This window comes from Grampus griseus (assembly GCF_964374135.1).
Source record: "Grampus griseus genome assembly, chromosome: 16".
Classification (NCBI taxonomy): Eukaryota; Metazoa; Chordata; class Mammalia; order Artiodactyla; family Delphinidae; genus Grampus; species Grampus griseus.
Window position 1 is genome coordinate 22,980,652 of NC_139010.1, and position 19,524 is coordinate 23,000,175.

Here is a 19,524-nt window from a genome sequence, read left to right on the forward strand (position 1 = left end):
AGATGCCCTAATTTGTGGGCAGCCCAGCACAGCTGTCCTTTTGTCCAGCCTGCCACCAGGACTCCTCGAGTTTCCCCATCAATATAATAGAATGTGACACTCGAGGTGTTCTCAAGCCTCAGTCCACAGGATGGAGTGGAAGACACAGACCGGCAGGAGTCTGCTGTACCCAGGGTTGCCTCCTGGGTATGTTCAGCTGAGAAAATGGGGTTTCAGGTGACCCCAAACACGGAGCACAGAACACCTGGGTTTGGGGGTCAACTATGAAACAATTAATTGGTTATGAGTTGATAAACGTTGAAGCTGCATGATGGGTGCAAGGGGTGGGGAGCAGCAGGGAAGAAAGCCAGGAGTAGTAACTATAGTATCAATATTTGTTTTGTTTTTGTGCATGCTTGAAATTGTGCACAATAAAAACAATTTTTTTAATGTGTACAATACTGTTAATTAAACAAGGAGGCCTTTCAAAATAAACAAAAAAATAAATATACAAGGAGGTCGTTAGACTCAGGTGGTTCTCATACTTAGCTACATAAGCAAACCAAAACCTAAGCCCATAAATGCCTCAAGGGTAAAAAGTCAAAACCTAAGGACAACCAATTACAGACAGCCAACTAGGCTTTCCCAAACGATGTTTGAGCTTAGCCAATCAAATAATTTCCTTGCTCTGCTTCAAAGTCTTCTCGATAATAAAGTCTTGTCTCAGGCCCTGTCAGTGAAGTGCTCCTAACCACTTCTGGTTTGGCACTGCCTGATTGGAATAGATGTTTGCTCAAATAAACTATTAAATTTTTAAAATATGCCCCAGTTTATCTTTTTTTTTAAAATAAATTTATATATTTATTTTTGGCTGCATTGGGTCTTCGTTTCTGAACGTGGGCTTTCTCTAGTTGTGGCGAGTGGGGGCTACTCTTCATTGCAGTGCGCGGGCTCCTCATTGCCGTGGCTTCTCTTGTTGCGGAGCACAGGCTCTAGGCGCACAGGCTTCAGTTGTTGTGGCACACGGGCTCAGTAGTTGTGGCTCGCGGGGTCTAGAGCACAGGCTTAGTAGTTGTGGTGCACGGGCTTAGTTGCTCCGTGGCATGTGGGATCTTCCCGGACCAGGGCTCGAACCCATGTCCCCTGGATTGGCAGGCGGATTCTTAACCACTGCGTCACCAGGGGAGCCCCCAGTTTATCTTTTAACACTACCAAGAAATAACATTGACCATGAGGAGGAAGTTCTTAGTAGCAAAAGTCAACTTATGGTTATCCTCTTAAAGAAGGAGAGTCATAGAGCATCTACTGGTTAACATATGAGTATGCTGTTCTATTACTTCTTATCACATTAACAACACCCCCCACATCCCACCCTGACTCTTCCCAGTAAGGCCCCAGCTTGGAATGAAGAGCAAAGACTGAGGAGAGACCAGGAGCGAAATGGGTCCAGGTAAGAGAAGAGGGGAAACCAGCTGAGAGGGTGAGAAGAGTGAGATCCCCAGGTATCCATCCAGAGGATAACTGAGAGTTGATTATGAATTAATTCTATGTCGTTGTTGGGCTGCACCCTGCAGGCTTGCAAGCCCTGTACTTGCCCAGCTTCAAGAAAGCCTGGAGTCAGCAGCAGAGACATCTATGGGTTGATGGATGGCGGAGCTTACATGTCTGAAGCAAGGTCCTGGAACAAGACCGCACAGTGTGCGGTGGCTGACGGGCAAAATGGCAGCAGTCTTGGCTTCTGGAGGGCGGGGCGGGGGGGGGGGGTAGGAAGAGAGATCAGGTTGGCTCATTGGTTACCGGGGAAACTAGCAGAAGGGCACGCCCCTCACCGCCCTTTTGAGAAGCTATCAGGTAAAGATGTTTAGATCTAAAGATTAGAACAATTACTAGCTGGGGTCTGGGGCAAGTACATACATAGGAAGGTCAGTCATGGGAGTAGGTATAGATGAAGCAGGCACTGGTCGAGGGGATGAACAGAGAGCAAGAGAACAGACATCTTGAGTGGCCTAGGTGGCCTAAGCATACAGTCATAAAAACCCAGTACAATCCCATTTGACTTAAAAATAACTTAAGTAGGGCTTCCCTGGTGGCGCAGTGGTTGAGAGTCCGCCTGCCGATGCAGGGGACATGGGTTCGTGCCCCGGTCCGGGAGGATCCCACACGTGGCGGAGCGCCTGGGCCCGTGAGCCATGGCCGCTGAGTCTGCGCGTCCAGAGCCTGTGCTCCGCAACGGGAGAGGCCAAGACAGAGAGAGGCCCGCGTACCGCAAAAAAATAAAAAATAACTTAAGTAAACACTGCTAAATTTAAAAACTAAAAAGTACCTGACAGTCAAGGGGCAGATTCTCTCATGTTTGACAAGCTCCCCTGGCAGCCATGAGTTAAGATGCAATGGGAAAAGAAGTTGGTAGTTTCAGTCCTATGGGTGGAGGTTTTTTAAAGACGGGAGCCCCTTGGCTACAGGAATCACAATGCAAGATAGCTGCAGGCCTTGGAAATCACCTATCTTCCCCAGTGCAGAATGATGTTTTTTCTTTCTTTTAGAATTATCCATGTCTAGGGTGACAGTAATTAATGAGCTAGTAAAAAGCCTCCCCAGTCAGGCTGTGCCCAGGATTTCCTAGCTTTGTTAGGAAAACTTGAGAGAACCAGTGTGGACTAATTAATTGGTCTTCAGGTAGTAACTAAATCAAAGGTGTCTTGGGTACCCTGGGAAACCAGAATCTCCTCTTTCTTGAGAATCAATCAGCTTAAGATTGATGAAGGGCTGCTAAGGTCAGGCTTAGAAACACAAAACCATCTGCCAATTCTCTAGGGCTAGTACCTGCAGTAGAGCAATTTTAGAAGAACAGGTGTTCACTTTTAACTTACCTCTTCTTTTCTTTATTGCTGAAATCATGACTTTAGCTACGAAGAGCCTCCAGTTGGTTGATGAAATTCACAAACGGTCTATTGTAACTTAAAATAACCTGGCCCAAAGGTATTGTGATAACCTCAACCGTTCTTGCACAAAGTCATAAACCACTCATCCCGGGACTTCCCTGGTGGTCCAGTGGTTAAGACTCCGTGCTCCCAATGCAGGGGGCCTGGGCTTGATCCCTGGTCAGGGAACTAGATCCCACATGCCGCAACTAAGAGCCTGCATACCGCAACTAAAAAGGTCCCGCATGCCAAAACGAAGATCCCGCGTGTGGCCACTAAGACCCGGTGCAGACACATATATAAATATTAAAAAAGAACCAAAACACTCATCCCCGACAATGGCCACTCTGGCCTCTCTGGAAGAATTTGGCAGCATCAGAAAACAGTAATTACAAGGCATTGCCCCAGAACGGCCGCCATTGCCCCAGAATGGCTGCCATAGACTGAAAGTTTGTGTGTCCCCAAAATTCATATGTTGAAACTGAATCCCCAGTGTGATGGTACGTGGAGGTGGGGCCTTTGGAAAGTGCTTAGGTCACGAGGGTGGAGCCCTCATGAATCAGATTAGTGCCCTTATAAAAAAAAGACACAACAAGAAGATTGCCATCTATGAACCAGGAAGCAGGCTCTCACCAGGCATCAAATCTGCCACTGCCTTGATCTTGGACTGCTACCTTCCAGAACCATGAGAAATAAATGTTTATTGTTTATAAGCCACCTAGTCTATGGTATTTTTGTTATAGTAGCCCAAACAGATGAAGGTAAAAACTAAGCCAAGGAACACTGTTTCACTCTGAGTGTGGAACAGATCCAGTCTGGTCGATCTCTTTTGCAGAGTAGGCCTGAGAGCCCACAAAGTCCATAAAACCTGACACTTAAATGTTTCTGGTTCCTTGAAAGTATCTCCAGTAGGCTAAGAACATTTTCATAAGTTTTTGATGATGATCTATAAACACATCCATATGTTTGTTGATGATGGCTCAATGACTATAGTTGTTGTTCCTCTATTAAAAAAAGAAAGATTCAGGGTTAACACCAAGTTTTCTTCTTTTAAATGGAGGTATTTCTTGTCCTTGCTAACCATTTATGTCTCCAATTTCCCGAGAATATGGGAAATTCCCCAAAACACTCTTGTGGTAGATCGTATTTTTCCAAAGATTGCTGCAGTCAAATATACCCCATCTCATATGCTCTTATTACAATGTGACATTAACAATCCTCCATTAAGAGGTGGGCTTTGTGTCCCTGCCCCATGAGCCTGGGCAGACCTTCATAAATGCCTCAACCAATAGAATGCGGCAGAAGTAAAATCATGTGACTTCCTGGTATAGTCATAAAAGGTGAGACAGCTTCCACTTGGTTTTTTTGGGGCCTTGGGAGCCAAGCCTACATGGAGGAAGTCCAGCTCTCCTAAACCCGCCATGCTGGAAACATCACGTGGAGAGATTATGTAGAGACAAAGGTGTTCAAGGAGGCCCAACTGGGGACTTCCCTGGTGGCACAGTGGTTAAGATTCCACACTCCGGGCTTCCCTGGTGGTGCAGTGGTTGAGGGTCCGCCTGCTGATGCAGGGGACGCGGGTTCGTGCCCTGGTCCGGGAGGATCCCACGTGCCGCGGAGCGCCTGGGCCCGTGAGCCATGGCCGCTGAGCCTGCGCGTCCGGAGCCTGTGCTCCGCAACGGGAGAAGCCACAGCAGTGATAGGCCCGCGTACCGAAAAAAAAAAAAAAAAAAAGATTCCGCACTCCCCATGCAGGGGGCCTAATCAAGGAACTAGATCCCACATGCCTGCTGCAACTAAGAGTTTGCATGCCACAACTAAGGAGCATATGTGCCGCAGCTAAGGAGCCAGCGAGCCACAACTAAGGAGCCTGCCAGCCGCAACTAAGACCTGGCACAACCAAATAAATAAATTAAATTAAATTAAAAAAGGAGGACTTCCTGTTCCAGCTCTCAGCTGTTTCAACTCTCAGCTGTTTCAGTGTCCCCAACTCAGGCTCCAAACGTGTGTAAACAAGCCTTTGATGATCCCAGCCCTGCCTTTGAACCACCCTGGCTGACACCAGGTGGAGTAGAAACAAGCCTTCCCAATATGTCCCGTGCAAATTCCTGGGGACCCACAGAATCTCCGAGCATACCTGTAAATTTGGGGGTAACATTATACAGGACAGTAACCAAAGCAACCCTCTAGGGATATTCCTTGAAGTATAGCAAGGGCACTAGATTTGTCATCACATAGCCTGGTTTTGAATCCAGATCTAACCATCTCACTAGCAGAGTAAACTTAAGCAAGTCAATTTCCTTTCTGAGCATTACTTTCCTCATCTATAAAACAAGGATAATAATGACTGCCTTAATATACATCAAAACATTGGGGAGAAAATTTCCACACGTATGACAGATAAAAGTTCATAATAAAGAAACTGGTAACAAAATGCAATCGAAAAAAAGCAAAATACATGAATAGAGAGTTCAGAGAAGATAAAATATAAGTAGCAAGTTACTGTAACAAAAGATGTTTAACTTTCCTAATCAGGTAAATGCAAAGTAAGTAATACTAAGCTATCACTTATCAGATTAGAAAAATTCTGCTGGTGGGTTGTGGTGAAAAGGATACAGTGCTCTGGCAACATGAACAGCTACAGTCTCTTTTGGAAGGGTATCTGACAATAGCTACTAAAATGAAAAACACACACATTCCTCTTTTTTTTGCATGTGAGATCTTATTTCCCCCACCAGGGATCGAACCCATAGCCGCCTGCATTGGAAGCGTGGAGTCTTAACCACTGGACTACCAGGGAAGTCCCCCAAAATACACACATTATTCAAACCAGAAATCTCTCTCTCTCAAGTCTATCCTAAAGAAATAAAAGTACCAGGACATAGAAAATAAAATAAAGTTGCTCTCTGCAGTACAGCTTCTAATGGTAAAGCATCAGGAAATAAAATCAAAGGTCTTCAATAGGAGACTGAGGGGGGAATTCCCTGGCGGTCCAGTGGTTAAGACTCCGTGATTCCACTGCAGGGGGCACGGGTTTGATCCCTGGTCGGGGAAATAAGATGTTGCATGCCACGAGGCATAGCCAAAAATAAAAATAAAAAAAAAAAAGGAGACTGAGGGGATTGATTAAGTGGTGGAACAGCTAATAATGTTAGAACAAGCTAGAATGAGCTATAGTATGGATCTCTATAGTATAGGTCTCTAGCCACCTCTACAGTACTGCTTCCCTTGTTCAGGATCCACATTCCCAGGAGATGGTTTCTGATTTGGCGGAGCCCGAGTAGCATGCCTGCCCCCTGAAGTGCAGAGAGAGGTAGCACCTTGCCACCTTGGCTTCCTTGGAGGAAGCTGGCCAGTACCTACTTGACTATTCACAATGATGCTGCATAACTCCAAACAAATCATCATAACAACAAAAAGTCAGGAAACGGCTTTAATCTATCTTGAGCTAAAAATTGAAAACAATTTTCCCATTCTTTAGCTATCCTTGAGTTTACCTGATGCCCCTTCAGCTGGACAGTCTCATTTCTTTCTCTGCTCCAATAGTACAAGGCTGTGACTCCTCTTATTGTGATTCAATACACAGGGTGTTCATGGTCTCCAAGAGTTCAGTCTCGCACTCACCTGATGCTCTCTGACACGAAGGACTGGTTTGTGGTTTTGACTGTCTCTGCTGTATGTCCCATCCCATCAATCAATGGTCTCTGTTCAGCAAAAGCCATTTTGCATGTGTATAAAAGAGAAAATAGGCTTGAATGATCTTCCCCTTTACTAGAATCTCACTAGAGTGCTATATACTTTTTGATATAGGGATCAATCCCTGCTGGGAAAGATTACAATATTAACTTGCAGTGAATGACTAACATTGCCAAGCCAACTCCCTAATATTGCATAAAATAAAATGTTTTGGCTCCCCTAAAAATCAGGGTTTCTTATTCTTGCAGGTCTCAGCAGCCCAACTTGTTTTGCATATGGTTGCATGTTTAATTAGTGATCCTTCTGTAAGTGTCTGCAATTAGCACCATGATGATTAATAAAATAACTCCTTTAAAGCTCCATTTAGCTAGCAGAACTGCACAATCAGGTGTAATTAATTCATCATTAATAAATCATGGCTGATTAATCTGTATATTACCAACATTTTACTGAACAGCTCCCACCTGAGCACAGCTAGTTTTTCTATGCTGAACAGAACTGGAAACTAAGAGGAAAAAAAAAAAAATCCAGCTCCTCCAAAACTGCACTAAGCAGCAAGTATATTGGTATGGTCAAGGAGATTTTGAGATAATGCACATTTAAAGTTATTGAGCTACATAGGCAATTGTCACTTGCGAGGGAAGAAAACAGTGGCTGAATACTAGAGATTCTCAAACCTAAGTATACACCAGGATCACCTGGAGGGCTTGTTAAAAACCAGATTTCTGGTTTCTATCTCCACAGCTTCTGATTCAGTGGGTCTGGGATGGGGCCTGAGAATTTGCTTTTCTAACAAGCTCCCAGGTGGTACAGATGCTGCTTGTCCAGGGACCACACCTGGAGAACCATAGTTCTCCCTTTCTCATACCCTGGGGATGACTCACAATCGCCATGATTCCTATGTCCTTTCTATAGGTTTTAATAGTTTAAAAAACAACAATAAAAATAGCTTACAGTATTATTTATCTATCCTTGTGTTTACATGCTATCTCTTCAACTGGATTGTAAGTTTAATAATTACTTTCTTTTATTTCTCTCAGCCCCCATAGAACCTAACTACTTTCAAGATGTAGAAACTCTAGACAAAACCCAGACATGCCATGTGCATTCATCTCTGAAGCCTTGCTCATGCCCCAGTCTTTCGAAGCCCTGTCCTTCAACACTCCCCAGACTACACCATAGCATTCAGTGTCTGCCATATGTAGATCCTAATCACAGACCAGTGCAAGTGCTCATTATCTTTTCATGAAAGGATGAGCCTGGTTTTCCCAGTTAGATTCCCTTGAGAGCTCTATAAGCTTCCCCTCTAATCTCCTTTGCAGCCTGGCCCCCATCTCTCCACCCCACCAGCTTCTAGCCCAGTGTCTTATACACAGGAGACAGCAAATTGCTTTTTACCAACCACGTCAGATTGCTGAGCAGTAGATCTGACACATGGGCTGGGAATTCAGATCCCAGCTGGGCACCTAACTTGCAGAATACATGGGAGCCACAGCAAGGGGAATTCCCACCCCAAAAAGAACTTGGAAAGAGGCAAGATATTACTTTTCATGTTTAATTTTACTACCACTCTATCACACATACATTTAAAAAAATTCTGGGCTTTTTAGTTATTTAGCTACATGTCCTGATTTTTAGTTATTAAACATGAGTGTGTTCCAATGAAGAAAATAACTTTTTAGGTACATTAAAATTACTCCAATCTTACCCTCTACACGTGAACTCTTTTCACTTTTCTATCTTCATGATCCATCTCTGTCCATATAAATTCGTATTCTCCACAGACACAGCATAACGTCGCTAACAGTTTATACTCTACTGTGATTTTCTTTCTTGGTATTGTATCATGAAATTTTTTTTAATATTTCCTCATAGTTATTGGGTCTTTTCAATGGCTACAAAATAGTCTATCTGGTACTCACACCTAAGTTTAAATGGTTTGATCTTACTCCTCATAAATTTGTTCCTCATTTTGTGATTGGTACTCATAATCAAAGGTGACATTATTCTTCGTTATTAGTTACTTACATTTCAAATATACTCACAGGTAGAGCCAAAACTCCATTAGTTAATTAGTCAGGAAGCATTATTAAATTTCCATTAATATGTCTTTGTTGTTCTATGTCTAAGGTGAGGATTAAGTAGACTACTATGCAAACTTTATTCAAAGCAGCCCCTTACATTTCTTTCTACGTGGAAAATAGTAAGTCAAGATCGCAGCATCGCGCACAAGCGCGTCTAGGCCGTCAGCGTGCCCTCTAAAACAAGAGCAGCACGTCCCTTGATGTCAACTCGTCCATCAGGACGCAGGGAAATCTTCAATTCTCCTCCCCGGCTGGAACACTGAAAGGCTAAAGAAAACATAAAACGAGTCACAAATTAAGATCATTTTCACCCTTTTTAATTAACAGGGCATAGTGACAGACCACGTATTACAAGCTCTAGAATCCTCCCAGGTCAGTTTAAAGAACACATTCCTTCAAACAAACAAAAACAAAATAAATAACAAACGAAACACAAATACATAGACACAGAGAACAGAGGGTGGTTGCCAGAGGCAAAGGGTCAGGGAGGGGCGGGGAGATCAAAATGGGTAAAGGGGATCAACTGTACGGTGAAAGATGGAAAATAAATTTTTGGTGGTAAGCACGTTGTAGGGTATATAGAAGCAGGAATACAATGTACATGTGAAACTTATATGATGTTATAAATCAATGTTACCTTAATAAAAATCAATTAATCTTAAAAAATTTTTGAAATAGAATGCATTCCTTCCTCTGTGCATGGTATTGCCCAGCCCACCCCATTCTCCTGAGGACTGAGACCACAGACGCAATTTGATCCACAGAATACACAGCTCTACAGCTTCGCTTCCTGAGCCACTTCCTCTATTACTTCCTGTAATGCCCCAGACATACCCCGCCCATATAGCATCCTCCCTGGCTCTGTCTAGAAGGCAAGCACATGTGAAAAGACAGAGGCAAGGACTAAAAGTCTAAGAAGATAAAGAGGGGTACTCTTGGCCCTTCTGAAAAGGCCCCACCTTCCGCGGTCTGAATAGGATAAAGGGAGTGCTTTACTCATTGCGGTTAGCAAGCAACCACACTTGTCAGGCAACCATGAGGCACAGCCTCAAGCTTCCTAAGGTCAGAGGAGTAATTAGGCTCACCAAAGAAAGAGAACAGTCACCGTGCTGTTCCCAAATCAGGGTCACAGAGGCTTAACCATCCCACTAAGTAAGAACCTCCATCCTTTAAAGTCAAACTCCTACTTTGATTGTGTAGCCTGTACCACATACAGACTACTAGCGGTTTAGTACTAGCTGTGTAAATTCCACTGGCTGCCATTTATTTTCTCTGCCTCAGGCACTATGTAAATCACCAGGAGACTTGGTTCCAAAGCAGTTTGTTTGATTTAATCTCATAACTAGCAGCAGCAGTAAGGAACCTTGGTAATCATCCAGTCTCAACTTGTCACATTATAAATAACCTTTCTGGGTCAAAGTTATACAGCTAGTTAACTTTATTCAACAAACATTTATTGGGTACTTACTGTATTAGAAGTGTGTCCTTGTGTTGGGAGAGACAGAGGTGGAAGATGTTTGGGGTGGAGGATGTTTTGAGTAGAAGGTTCAGGGGGAAGGAATTCGAAACCTCTCATTTTCACGTGGGTGATAGTTAACACTTTATTACATCTTCAAGTGGACAGTACATATGAGAAGAAATACTGGCTTCAAGTTAAGCAAATTTTTTAAAATTTGAAAACAAGCTGTCCTACCGTGCATGACTTTCTTCCCCAGTTGCTGGGACCAGTAGCTGCTGAGAACAGTATGTGCAGACCCTTAAAAGAAGTGAAAAGTCATGGTACAATCCCAAAGAAAACAGGGGCAACTCTGTGCTAAGTTCATAAACAATCAACTATCCAGTTTGACTAAACCTTAGATGACGTAGTCATTATGTTGGCCGTGGCCACAGCCAAGTGTGGAATTAAGGATGGAAATAGAAAGGAAGACATAGAATTTACGGATAACTCCTCCAAACGATGTATCTGCTGTGTCTTATACTTTCTGAAGGCTGAATTAAACTGTAGGTTTTAATTCTTGTCTTGTCTACCAGTTCATTGTCAGCCCATGGTAGAATCAAGGTCTTCACATAAATCTGTCTACATCTTTCAAGGGAAAAATATCTCCTTCTTCTTAGGACACACATGAAAGAAAAGGTGGGAACTCTGACAAAAGGCTATATTTCCCACCAAGTCAGCATTCACAGGTTTTCGGTGCCAGAAGAACTTTCTTTTAGTGAGGTATTTTTTCATATGATTGTGCCCTAGGTTTCGATCAGAGAATAGATATTAAAATGAAGAAACAGGGCTTCCCTGGTGGCGCAGTGGTTGAGAGTCTGCCTGCCGATGCAGGGGACACGGGTTCGTGCCCCGGTGCGGGAAGATCCCACATTGCCGCGGAGCGGCTGGGCCCTTGAGCCATGGCCGCTGAGCCTGCGCGTCGGGAGCCTGTGCTCCGCAACGGGAGAGGCCACAACAGTGAGAGGCCCGCGTACCGCAAAAAAATAAATAAATAAATAAAATAAAATAAAATGAAGAAACAAAATGTAAAGTAATAACTGACAGAAAAGTCTTTGGGAGAAAAAAGGATGGTTTGCAAAAGGTCTCTCCTTCAGGAAAACTTACTAATGTTATGGGAGGTCCACATAGGGTGCCCGAGCATCCCAGTATGCCTGAGACTGTCCTGGTTTTAGAACTGAAGATCCTGTATGCTGAGAAGTCCCTCAGTCTCAAGCAAACTGAAATGGTTGGTCATCGCTGCCCTTCCCACTCTAGAAAAGCATCATTACAGGGGGAAAAAACTTGCCCTCTGTGGTAATTAACATCTTTGGGAAGCAGCTGTGCAAGTGTAAGTCCACTCAGAACTTCTTTTCTATTGGGGAGGGTTGAGTTGGACCAACAGTCGCTGGGCATTTTCCTGAGTCTTTAAAAGTGCTTGCTTGCTGAGCTTTGAATTTCACATATTTTGCTCCTCAGAGTAAATAAGTCAAGGCCCTGAAACCATCCCAGCCCCTGCCATCTGACCAGAACAGGAGGCTCACAGTCTCTGCTCAGCCTCCTTTTACCCTGGCCACTATCCCATCCACCAGTCTCCTCCATCCAGCAACCCCCGTTTTGTGGCTCAGGCCATTCTTCTCCAGGAGGATGAAAGTACGAGGCTTCACATTTTTGCCCATCTTTGACTTCATCCCTCTGCTTCTGTCTGGTAGAAGATCCTGAATACCCACGTTCCTGAACCCATTCCACCCACTTTGTGGGCAGGTCAGGGAAATGAGGAAGGGAGGAAAAAACAAAACCACTATGCCTGTCCCAATTTCCCACCAGCAGTCCAGGGCTTGATCCTTCAAAAACCAAATCTTATCTAGATCAATGATCGTGCAGGCTGGTCACTGAAAAGGAAAAAAGGCTTTGGGAATGTAGTGGACATTGGCCACTAGATTTTGCAAATGGCAGCTCTAGAAGTGTTGGCTCAGGGAGCCAGTTTTTTTTTGTTTTCTGTTTTTTTTTTTTTGCAGTGTGCGGGCCTCTCACTGTTGTGGCCTCTCCCATTGCGGAGCATAGGCTCTGGACACGCAGGCTCAGCGGCCATGGCTCATGGGCCCAGCCGCTCCACGGCATGTGGAATCTTCCCAGACCGGGGCACGAACCCGTGTCCCCTGCATCGGCAGGCGGACTCTCAACCACTGCGCCACCAGGGAAGCCCTGTTGTTATTATTAAAATACCTAATAGCTATTGGGCACTTACCATGTGCCAGGCACTGTGTTGACCACTTAACATGCGTTGTGTTTACATAACCTATGAGGTATTATCCATATTTTATAGCCAGGGAACAAAAGCTTTAAAAAGTTAAGTCAGGGACTTCCCTGGTGGTCCAGTGGTTCAGACTTCGCCTTCCAGTGCAGGGTGTGTGGGTTCAATCCCTGGTCGAGGAGCTAAGATCCCACAGGCCTCGCGGCCAAAAAAACAAACAAACAAACTCCAAAACATAAAAATCGAAGCAATATTGTAACAAATTCAATAAAGACTTTTTAAAAAATGGTCCACATCAAAAAAAAATCTAAAAAAAAAATGTTAAGTCATTTGCCCAAGGTCAACAGCTAGGAAGCTAAGATGCAAACCCAGCCTGTCTGACCCTAGTTTAACCCTGCTATACTGCCTCCTTAACTCTGTTTTTCACATGAGACTTCAGCGAAGGGGTGGGTAGGGAAACAAAGGCAGCTCAAAAACCAAACAACCTGAAAGGTCACGTGGAGGGCACAGCAACAGCTACTTGTTATCCTCCTCCCTCTCCACTGTTTAGCCCTCTTCAGGACTCAAGTCAAAAAGTACCTGTTACAGGGTCTTCGGCCACACCAAACCATGGAGTGAAATATCTGGAGTAAAAGTCAAACGCTTGAGTCTGCCCATCAGGCTCTCCCTTGATGGTGAGAATGAGTCCTTTCACCTTCCCCGTGTTTTCCACTTGTGGCAGATTCTGTGTGTTCACTTTCAGGCTCTCCAGAAATGACCTTGTTCAGAAACGGGGTGGATCAGGACAAAGCCATTCAATAGACTACCCACTGCCCACACTCTGTAAAGCAGGCCAGGATGCAGCTTGCCAAATGGCTCACCAGGAGGGGAACAAAACTCTCTGGCTGTGTAAATCATGGTTTGACAGAACATGGCACAGCCAGACCAAGCCAGAGCCATAAATCTGGGTGCTCGGCCATCCCCAGGGTGCTGACGAAGCCAAAAATCTTGTTTACCTGTTGTAAGTATCACTGAGCCGGACCAGGAGCTTTCGGGTATCTGGGGAATAGCGGATGTCCTGAACCAGTGTGTCACCTATGGCAGTCTATGGAGACAGACCAAAACCTCCTCAGGAATTTATGAATTTGACCCATGTTTGGAGAGCAACCTCTCACAAGTGTCTGCTCTGTGCCAGGCACACCCAACATCTCCAATCCCAGGAGTTTCAGGTCAGTTTCGGGACTCAAGGTATTGCTCAAGAAGGCCAGTTTCCTGGCAGTCAGAGACCTTGATGAGGGTTGAGTTTACCCTCTGAGTTTAGCCAGAGATAGGCATTGTTCACACATGTTACTACGTCCCTCAACACACAACTCCTTCAGGTGGGTATTTTCCCCACAGATAAGAAGATTCAGAGAGGCCCAAGGTCACTCACACACACACACACACACACACACACACACACCTTGACCCAGGTCTGAGGGGCCCTGGAGTCAAAGCTCTGAATTACTACTGTCTACTATCTGTAGAGGTGCGGGCTTCATGCCTGCCTCTTGGAGTTGTTGTGAGGATTAAGTGAAATAATATGTGGAGTTCCTGCAGCAGTAACTAGAAGCTTCCACATGGGAAGGACTCAGGGCCAGCAGTCTGATTGGAAGTGGGGACTAGGGCACTTGTCTCAAGGCTGCTCTGCTTGGCAAGCTCGCTGTTCTCACGTAGACTTTATGCTACAGATCAAGAACGTAGCAACATTTTCAACATTTTCTAGAGATACCCTGATTCACCCTTTACTGGGCTGCACATAGCCTCGCTCATATCCAAGACACTGTATGTGTCTTGTGCCCCTCCGAGTCATCCTGTGGCACCACCACCAGCTGCCTCCAGAACAGACAAGAGTTACACAGTAGTTGTCTGGTTGTCACTAGGTGGCTTCAGGTTCTCTAATCTTCTTTAGGGACTGAGGTGTTCTAGGTCCTATCGCCAAGACTCCCTCTGCCGTGGGTGATGCCTGGAATGTCTGCCTCTGTGACCACTGCTGACCAACGTTCCCGACCCCCCCCAGAAATGGGAACGCCTACAGCCCAATCCCATCTGCTCTCCGGGGCCTCTCAGTCTCTCTGAAGGGTCATTCTCTGCATGGATTCTTATGTCAATTTGAAAGTTTAATTCTCAGCTGAGAATCTTATTGCCAGTTTCTAGGAACACAAAATGACAATACTCACAACAAATAACCCTTCATCATCCTCATTTTACAAATGCCGACCCTGCGGCTTAGAGAGATCAGGTTAAGCTCTTTCTACCATGAACAAGGTCTAGCACTGTGAATATTTTCCATTTTCTTGCCAATATGTTTAAAGTAGTTCATTTATGAATTCGGCTTGCCTCCCAAAACTCAAGCCATAGGCAGAGCTGAGTGTAAAATCAGAATCCATGATTCTTGCTTATACTCTGAAAACTTAAAGCAAAACACTAAAGAGATTATAAATCCTGAGTTGAAAATTCACTGAGAAATACCACAATACGCCATTTTATAGAATCATTTTTTCTCATGGCTGCCCTTGGCCTGGTCCTGACCTGGGCCCTTCCTGCTCTACAAACTAAGCACCTGGCCATCCAGGGCTGCTCTGGCCTTCTGGAATCTCTGGGAGACAACTGTAGTGCTTGCTGCACTGGGTGGCAGTGAGAATTAAATGAGATAATACATTAAAACACTTAGGGCTTCCCTGGTGGCGCAGTGGTTGAGAGTCCGCCTGCTGATGCAGGGGACACGGGTTCGTACCCCGGTCCAGAAAGATCCCACATGCCGCGGAGCGGCTGGGCCCGTGAGCCATGGCCGCTGAGCCTGCGCGTCCGGAGCCTGTACTCCGCAACGGGAGAGGCCACGGCAGTGAGAGGCCCGCGTACCGCAAAAAAAAAAAAAAAAAAAAAAAAAAAACCACTTAGTGTGTGGCACTGCACAGGGGAGACTCTCAAAAATGTTCATTGTCATCATCGTCATCATCACCATCATCATCAAGCCCCATTCCCACACGGACTCCTTGAGGAGGCCAGTCTATGTATCTTGTCTTCTCTATCGAGGTTCCCATGCTTTCCTGCTCTCTTCCATCAAAGCACAGCCCTGTCATCTCAGGTGTATTCTCCACTAAAGACATCAGGACTCCGACAGCTGCCAGGCAGTTTCCACTCTTTCCTTTCACTCTCAGCCTGCCACACGACAGCCTCCCCTCCCCCACCTTTCCATGGAGGCTAATCGGATAATGAAGAGTCAGGGAAAACTGGTCAACCTTCTCACTAAATAGATTCAGTATTATTTTTCTTTTTTTTTTTCTGGCTGTGTCGGGTCTTTGTTGCAGTGCAAGGGCTTCTCTCTAGTTGTGGCTCACGAGCTTCTCTCTAGTTGTGGCTCTCGGGGTCTGTAGTTTGCGCACCACGGCTCTATCGTTGAGGCGCACGGGCTTAGTTGCCCCGAGGCATGTGGGGTCTTTGTTCCCTAACCAGGGATCAAACACCCATCCCCTGCATTGTAAGGTGGATTCTTTACCATTGGACCACCAGGGAAGTCCCTAGATTCAATATTAAAATTCAAATCTCAAATGCACGGTGCAGTATTCAACCAAGCTTAGAATGGAACACTTGTACTGGTAGAAGGCCTATCTGTTGAGATCAAATAGTACCGAATCTTTGTTCAAATGATAACAGATGATCATATCACATGGCTCAGGTTTGATTCTTTTCACCAACCTTTATCAAATCCTCCACTTCATGGAAGTCCTAGATTGGGAAAAAAGACAAAACTACTGTAAAACAGGAAAGCTGTCAGTTTACGGCAATAATTAAAAAGAGCTGGGAATTCCCTGGCGGTCCAGTGGTTAGGACTCCATGCTCTCACTGCCGAGGGCCTGGTTCAATCCCTGGTCAGGGACCTAAGATCCCATAAGCCGTGCAGGGCAGCCAAAAGAAAAAAAAAAATTAAAAAGAGCTGACCTGGGGATGGGCTGGATAAAGAGGCAGGTCCAGGACGATACCATCCTCTTCTCTTCTGGCCTTTAGTTCCCCACTCAGAGTGACAAACGTTAGGGTGCTATTCATGTTTTCTGGCCAAAAAAAGAATTCTATTTTGTCAACTAGAAAACTTTTTGAAAGGAATCAAGAAATAGGAAAATAAACATTGTTATATAGTTGCATGTCTGTTTTGATCACTGTTATGTAGTCTTAGATTCTCTGGCAGTGTTGTTCTTTCCAGTAAAGGGGTCCCAGGTTTGGGTTACTTGGGTCCTAAGTGGAGAAAACTCTCACTGGATTCTAACTTGAGAACCAAGAACATAACTGATTGGACTTGACATCATGCTGTGCCCTTGAAAAAATTATTTAATCTCCTTAAACCTCAATTTCCTCATTAATAAAATGGGGTAATAATTAAAACTATACTAATTTCATTTTACCAATAAATTGGGGGTAATAATTAAACATAGCTCATAGGGATGCTATAATGTTTTCTAATGCAGATTTTTAACTATACTATATTTTTAACTATACTATATTTTTAAATACTATAGAGTTATAAACTCTACTAGTTTAAGATAAGCCAAAGGGATGACAAATATAACATACAGGTCATGTACAACAGTCTGAGATGAACAAATCAAGCTTACCATAAACAAACCAAACTATACATAAAATCTTGATTTAAAGATTAGATCACCAAACCTGATATAATATCCCTTCATGTTACTGATACAACTTGGGCCACTTATCTCAGTGTGGGTAACATTTTTAGTGAAAACAAAGATTTGTGACTTAATTCTTTTCTCTTCCCTAATATTTCTGTAATACTTAACCATATCTCAAAGGTGAGAAAATTCAGCACCGCTGATTAACTTTCACAGAATAAAATTTACATTCTGAAACCCAAAGTTTAATTCTTCTCATTATAATTGGTGTAAGACATCATTATTTACCAAGCATTTTCTCATGGAACCTCAGGCCCACCCTGTGGAGGACTATCAGGTCTTTCTTTGGGGCTACCACTTTGCAGTTCAACTTCTCCCTGTGTTCAGTTCTGCTTTCTTTTACTACCTTAACAATACTGATCTCAAGAACACTGCCCCCAATTCTTCTGGCATGCCAGTGTGTCTCAGAGTCTGCTTTCTGGGCAAACCTGACCTATTAACACCTTCCCTTATCATCCCCACCTAAGTTGCTCCCCCAGAGAACTTCTTTTTCCAACACCCTCCTCCCCACAGTTACCCCTCTGTCGTATCATCCTGTTTATTTCCTTGTTTAACTTTCTGTTAGTGGTCTACACTTATTCATGGCTGCTTCCATCTCCACTTTTAGGACATTTCCAGGCATCTCTCTGCCCCATTCCCACAAAGCCCTGATCTTTATCTGTTATACTAAGTGTAGCTGAGATGGACACAGGTAGGATTAAGGTGCTGCATCCTCTCTTCACAGGGTAAATGTATACAGCGGGGGCTCATTAATATTTAAAATTCAGAGTAAAAAAGCTCTTATTGTGAAATGAATTTCAATGTGGGTGGGGACATATTCGGGGCAAAGTTATGTCTTTTGGTTCCCCAGTATCATATCATGTTAGACAACTATTCTGCCTTACAAGCTCTGCTCCTCTGTTTGTCACAGAGACCAGAGAGCTCCTATTTAGAAGAAAATGGCGTTCCAGGAAACAATGGCTTTCCAACATGCATGGTACATACTCTGAAAGATCAAAGTGTTATAGAAGCTTGCTGTTTTTGTTTCTGCATAATAAATCGCATGAAATAAACTTTGCAGTGTCTTTATACCAGTCACTTTGGTTCACAGGAAAGAATGTGTGCGAGTTTTTAAAAATATTTGCTATTTGCTAAATGGTAAGTTCATAAAAGAAAATCACGTTACTTATTTTGTGAAACAGCACAGCTGCAGAAGCCAGGGTAGCGTGGCCACAGAGAGGAACCTCACTCACTGGTGTAAACCACCTTAAACCAAAGCAGGAACCTTCAGAGGAGAAAAAACAAAAGAGAGATGAGATCATTCCCATACAAGGGGGTCGTAAACTTTTCATTTTCTTATTCTTTTCTAAATATTTCATTAGCATGATTCATCACTGAAACATGTTGTGAAAGGAGGAGCAAAGTCTAGGCAAGCCTCCTAGGGCCCCCCAGTGCTAGATCTGGAGCTGAAACACTCAAATTCACCAATATCTGCTCCCCCAGATGAAATGAAAACCAGATTAGAAGCTCCCCCCCCTCTCCTATCTGCATGCAAATAGTAAATGGACATTTCCCTTAACTATCATTCCCCCACTGGAAAAGCAGCTTCTTGTGCCATTCAGGAATGGTTAAAAAAAAAGCGTATTTACTTTGTGTAAAGTTGTCAGTTGGGTGTAGTTTTTGGATAAAAGCAGTTTCAGAGAGATTCATTTCCTTTGCAATTTTTTGATGCATGTCTTCATCCAATTTCTAAATTAGAAACAAAAGGTTATTGAGACTCCAGAAACAAAAATCTGACTTCCTTGGACAGCAACTGCCACTAGTAAATAACAGTTTATTAATATTAAAAGTTATATGCCTAAAAGGAAATAATCACCAAGGAATTCAAGGCACTTTTATAAAGATGGTTTTTCAGAAATCCATGCATGCAACCATGTGAAGAGCTGTGGAGGTTAAAAGCTAGAACAGATTCTGAAAACCTACCGGCCTGGGCTATCCTTTGTCAGATTATTATCTAGTCTATCTGAGAGCATGTGTTCTCTTCTAAAAATAATTTCTGCAAATGGAAACTCCACAATCTCTCTTTCCTGTCGGATGAAGAGATGTCAGGTGCCCACTCCGAGCAGGCTGGACCACTCTGCCCCCATTTATGCACAGTTCACTCCCTTTCATGAGTCAGGCCTCAGGCCAGAGGTCACCTCCTCCAGAAAGCCTTCCAGACTGCTCTGTCTCTTCCCCAGTGCATAGACCACCTGAAATTACTTGCTATGTCCTTTTAATGTCTGTTCCCCCCACCTCTGACTCTGGCTCTATGAGAGCACCAACTGTGCTACTTTGCTTTGTCCTGATTTAGAACAATGCTTTTATTCATCCTGGGATGGAAGGAGGTCAATAAATATTTGCTAAGAGAATAATTATCCAGTTAACCTTC

General features: G+C 44.0%; 1 protein-coding gene across 6 annotated transcripts in view; it reads right to left on the reverse strand.

Annotated features, from left to right (window-relative positions):
* Positions 1-19,524, reverse strand: part of PBLD (phenazine biosynthesis like protein domain containing) — a 74,058-nt gene that overhangs the window by 26,059 nt on the left and 28,475 nt on the right. For 4 of the 6 annotated variants that reach the window (XM_082673203.1, XM_082673201.1, XM_082673202.1 and 1 more), the window contains exons 3-10: positions 18,743-18,842; positions 18,280-18,378; positions 16,369-16,478; positions 16,126-16,155; positions 13,404-13,492; positions 12,988-13,166; positions 10,374-10,436; positions 8,155-8,947 (exon numbers count right to left, since the gene is read on the reverse strand). In XM_082673203.1, the coding sequence (XP_082529329.1) occupies positions 8,835-8,947; positions 10,374-10,436; positions 12,988-13,166; positions 13,404-13,492; positions 16,126-16,155; positions 16,369-16,478; positions 18,280-18,378; positions 18,743-18,842 (783 nt within the window). In that variant the 3' untranslated portion in view covers positions 8,155-8,834. Of the gene's footprint in view, positions 1-6,524; positions 6,605-8,154; positions 8,948-10,373; positions 10,437-12,987; positions 13,167-13,403; positions 13,493-16,125; positions 16,156-16,368; positions 16,479-18,279; positions 18,379-18,742; positions 18,843-19,524 lie in introns of those variants that run through there. The other 2 variants (XR_014297862.1, XM_082673204.1) reach the window with 2 other exon arrangements.